Raw genomic sequence first — 5,016 nt, 5'->3', positions numbered from 1 at the left:
GTCTTTTTTTTAAGATTCTTGATCATAACATGTCCTTCCAGATTGAATCCTGGCTCATAGGATGTCAGCTCAAAAGTGCTGACATTGATGCTTGGGAAAATGAAGAATATGGCAGCTGTAAAATGAGCTCGGATTTTTTTCCACAAGTAATAAGATGTCCCCCATTCCAACTTATTTAGACCAAGATTTTTTGAAAAACAATTGTAACAACTTTAGGTTATAAGTAGAAAAAAATCATAGATTAAGAATGGTCTGGCGGCAAGTTCACCTAAAAGGGTTTATTGTCACAAAACCAACAGTTAGAAAAGACCCATTAAGGATCTTAGTCTTTTCCCACACAGAAAAACAATTCAAATGCTAAAAAATCTATTGTCTGTGTTGCACTGTTTGGTTGGGCAATGAAAGTCTGCACTTGGATGATCTTTTTGCTTTGTAGCTATAGTTGTCCTGCTCTAAATTTGGGTTCTGCAGTCAGTAGAGCAGTTTCCAGGCCGAGACCGAGTCTCACTGATGATGTGATTAAACTAGAACAAGAGGAACCGGCTTTACTGCATGTAAATCCATGTCTCTGGTGGCCCTTTTTTACACACAATATCCCTTCCCAAGCCAATCAAATGTATTACTTTGATCCATGGTTTGTGTCATATTTAGTGCATTCTCACAGTAGCATTGCATTAGAACAATTTTTAAAATGCAGAGGCAAACTCTTAGAAGTTAAACAATAACAAAACCCATGTTACCCCAAATTGAGTTTGTCTCATACGTGTACAACATAAGACAGTCTTTGATATTATTTTTTTTTTTCCCATATGACCATTTAATACTCATTCCTCTGAGGACTTTGGACTGTAAGATCTGTGGGTGTTTGGACGAGTCTATTCCCCCTTTAAGCTCTGGGGAGTTCTCTGTGAACAGGTTGATGGAAGGGAAGACTCTTACAGAGGTTATGCTGTTGATTTTTATTTTCCTACATCTATACAAGAAAAGTTCCAGGGATTTTTGCTTTCGAAATGCCTGATGGAGGATTTGAAGAGTTATGTTTCTGCATGAATAGAGGCTATCTTAGATAGCCCTGTGTATTGAATATTTAATTCTAATCACATTAATTTTGGAGTTTCTGAAGTATGTGCTAGATATTTTAGATCAATTATAGAGGTTAATTATGCAGTTAAATGTGTGCCATATCTCTGTTACGCAAAGTTAAGATATGAAAAACATACATTGCCAATGATTGTTTTTGTTGCTGTTTCCACCAAGATATAACAGTGATATACTTTGCTTTTGGTTGCCATGGAGGAGAGAGAGTTTGGGGTTTTTTTTAATAGTGTTTATGTGCATAATTTAATTATTACAGAGTTACTTGTAGTTTGTCTCTGGGGGATAGGGTGGAGAGTAAGTTTGGGGGTTATTTAATTTATTTCACTTTACTGAAATCATGAATCTAACAATTGTTTATTTTTACAGGAAGATGTGAATGTGGCCAATGCACTTGTTTCCCTCCAGGAGACAGCAGAGTTTATGGCAAAAACTGTGAATGTGATGATCGACAGTGTGAAAATGTGGATGGTGATGTCTGTGGGGGTATGTGTTCACAAAATAATATAATAAATATCATATCATAATTAATATAAATCTTGACAGTGTATAACTTGCTGTTCCCCCTGATATTATAACATCCTGTTAGTGTAGACTGTTGACATAACTGATTAATTATAGAACATAGATTTTTTTGTAAAAAACAGGGTTTATAATATTGAATATGCTAGTGGGTATTTATTTTAAAATTGCAGAAACACTAACAATGAAATATATTAAATATACCTAATAGCATAAATGCAAGTGCTGTAGTATATCCCAGATTCCATCAGTGCTCATTAGAGAAGAATACAGGTCCTTAAAGGAAAACCTGAAGAATTAGTTAATTTTACTTTGTGTTTAGTATGGTTGATGATTTACTGAGAATGCTGGATTTTACCTAAAGGTAATAATGGCCAGAAATACTGTTGAATATTTCACATGCTCTGTCAGTGATGTCTGTTTTCTAAAAAAAATAGTAATAATAATCATGAAAGAATCTAAAATGTTTGAGATACATTCTCATAGTAATTGTACATGCAGATGGTTTAATTTAATGTTGACAGTGAAAACCTCACTTTTTGATCTTTCAGTAATGTATGTTGGTGTTAAGCAGTATTTCAAGTTAGTTTTAGATATGTAAATGCCTACATACGATATGTTATTTTAAAAGCAGGTGGGTACAATTTGTCCTAAATGCTCTTCCTAGATTTTATTGTCTTTATTTTTTTAAATGGCTCTTTGATTCTTAGAATTAACAGAGTAGTTATGAACAGTGACACATTATATTATATACTTTATTTCTATGTAAGAAAAAATATATTGCATAAAAAATTCTGACTACAGGGAGTATTTCTTCAAGGTCTCTGCCATTCAGAATGTAGACATATATGGAAAATTCTAATTTGAATTTCTAACCAGCCATCATAATAGTTCATAATATTCAATAATATGAATATGTAGAAATAAAAAAAAATTATATTTAATTTTGTATAAATAACATAAAAGCACTGAAAATCTGGGTCTTATTTGTTATAAATTAAGTAGGTAGGAACCAAAATTCATCATCTTCTATAGTTAAAATATCTCCTCAATTTATGTCATTGATATTCTATGTTATTTGATGACACTCCTTCAGTGTTAATACTCCTAATTATATTGCACATTTTGGAAATTATAGACAAAAATTCTATTCTTCTTTGTTTGGAAAGATACAGTGATAATTTTAGTTTTGTTGCTGGCTACAGTACCTCACACTTAAATGAATAATCACTTCAACCTTGAGCTATTGTTTAATGTTCTACTGTGCAGGGGATACTCTAGGTCACACTATTACTTGTATAAACTCCCCCCTTTAGTCTGAATAGTTTTGTCCAAAGAGATTGACAGAAATTTAAAAAAAAAATATGCTTTAAGATTATCTTCCCACTTTGGGAACAACAAATAGAAAGGGAAGCCAGCTTATGAACTTATGAATCAACTGTGGTCTCAAACTCAACTTTTCCACTTTCATTCAAGCTGATAGTTTGTTCACTAATGACTCTCTGTAGGTGAAAGGAATTACAGGGGAAAATGCAGTTCATGTGACTGAGCCCTGTTTGAAATTGTTCTGTGCAACATCTGTTGACAGGACCTCAGAAGGCCCGCCCTGTTATTTTTCCTGCTCCAGGGAGCTGATCTTATTCCTAATTCTTTCCCCAAAATTGTAGAGTAAGTGCCAAATCAGGAATCCTGTTGTCATGGGCATTCTTGTAAGTAAAGGGAGAGGAGAAAGCATGGCATAAGGTGATGATTAAATCCACCAGGATATGAGCTGACCTCTGAAGTGCCTCATTGGAAACTAGAGCAGCTTTGCTTGCTCACAGCTATTGGAACTTGATGAGGTGAAGCTGGTTCCTACAGTTTTAGTCTTCCAAATGAGAAGTTATGCCATGACTAATACCACCCCCTAAAAGTGGTTGGGTTTCTGTAGCAGATCTGTTGGGATTCCAGCGGTAAATAATTGGCAGATTATTTTTTTCATATTCTCGCTATTTTATTTCTTGATCTATTATATTTCTCAACATAATGTGAAATGGTTTTAGATTATTTATTTATAATTTAGATTACTGTTCAATGTCTGATGTTTTACTTGGCTATGACTTTCTATCCTGATAACATTTTGAATGTTCCCTTTGATATCCAGTATTTCTCATATGTCCCTTTTTAGGAGATTCTACCAATTTCAAATTTATGTTCTTTACCCTTTTGCAACTTATTATTCCCAGAACTTCTCTCATTGATTTTGCACTAACGGCGCACAGCTCTCTTCCTTTAAGGTTTGTCCATGCTTTCATACCAGCTTGAACCTCTTGATACCTCTTGTTAAACTGTTTATTCCTTCCTCTTTCCTACTTTTTATTATTATTTTTCTACCACTGTTGCTACGTGGGCAATCACTGTCAGGACATGAGCCCTGTCTAGTAGCTCTCACTGCAGAGAATTTGAAGCTGGACTCTGAATGTTCAGGGTCTTACAGTGAGCACTGAGTGCGTGTAAAGCATAGGGAAGGAAGAGCAGTGTTCTCAGATTAAATGCATGCTGAAATGAGAAATGTGAATGACAGCCTAAATGATTAGAATAAGAATTGTTACTGGCCTCCTCTGACCAGCAGAGATTGATTAATAGCTTGCTTTCCAGACCAGCTGTCCATGCGATGGTAGAAAGACATGAGGTGCAAGATATGATAAATTAGGGTACAACCCTATTACCATGTTTCTGCATGATTGTAGTGAGTCATTCACTTAAAAATTCAGCTGTCCATCATTGCAATACCAGGAATAGAGACATTATGTCTCCAAGAAGAGGGGTTGCAGGAGGACTCGACATAGATTCCACAGCACTCTGCTATTACAAATATATTCATAGAATCACAGAATGGTTTGGGTTGGAAGGGAGCTTAAAGATCATCTAGTTCCAACTCCCCTGCCATGGGCAGGGACACCTTCCACCAGACCAGGTTACTCAAAGCCTCATCCAGCCTGGCCTTGAACACTTCCAGGGATGGGGCATCCACAGCTTCTCTGGGCAACATGTTCCAGTGCCTCACCACTCTCTCTGTGAAGAATTTCTTCCTGATATCTTAATCTAAACCTACCCATTTTCAATTCAGACCCATTGCACCTTGTCCTGTCACTACAGGCCATTGTAAAAAGTCCCCCTCCTTCTTTCTTGAAGGGCCTTTCAGGTACTGGAAGGTGCTATAAGGTCTCCCTGGAGCCTTCTCTTCTCCAGACTGAACAAACCCAATTCTCTCAACCTTTCTTCATAGGAGAGGTGCTCCAGCCCTCTGATCATCTTCGTGGCCTCCTCTGGACTCGTTCTAACTGGTCTATATCCTTCTTATGTTGAGGGCCCCACAGCTGGACGCAGTACTCCAGGTGGGTGGTCTCACAAGAGTGA

General features: G+C 36.3%; 1 protein-coding gene across 1 annotated transcript in view; it reads left to right on the top strand.

Moving 5' to 3' along the window:
• Positions 1-1,464: 1,464 nt before the first annotated feature.
• Positions 1,465-5,016, top strand: part of LOC104516625 (integrin beta-like protein 1) — a gene marked incomplete at its 5' end in the record, with an annotated part of 22,865 nt that continues 19,313 nt past the window's right edge. The window contains one exon of the mRNA XM_010161022.1: positions 1,465-1,581. Coding sequence (XP_010159324.1) covers positions 1,465-1,581 — 117 coding nt within the window. The remainder of the gene's footprint in view (positions 1,582-5,016) is intronic.

This window comes from Eurypyga helias, unplaced genomic scaffold (genome assembly GCF_000690775.1).
Source record: "Eurypyga helias isolate BGI_N326 unplaced genomic scaffold, ASM69077v1 scaffold2411, whole genome shotgun sequence".
NCBI lineage: Eukaryota > Metazoa > Chordata > Aves > Eurypygiformes > Eurypygidae > Eurypyga > Eurypyga helias.
This window is presented reverse-complemented; position numbering and strand designations above follow the sequence as displayed.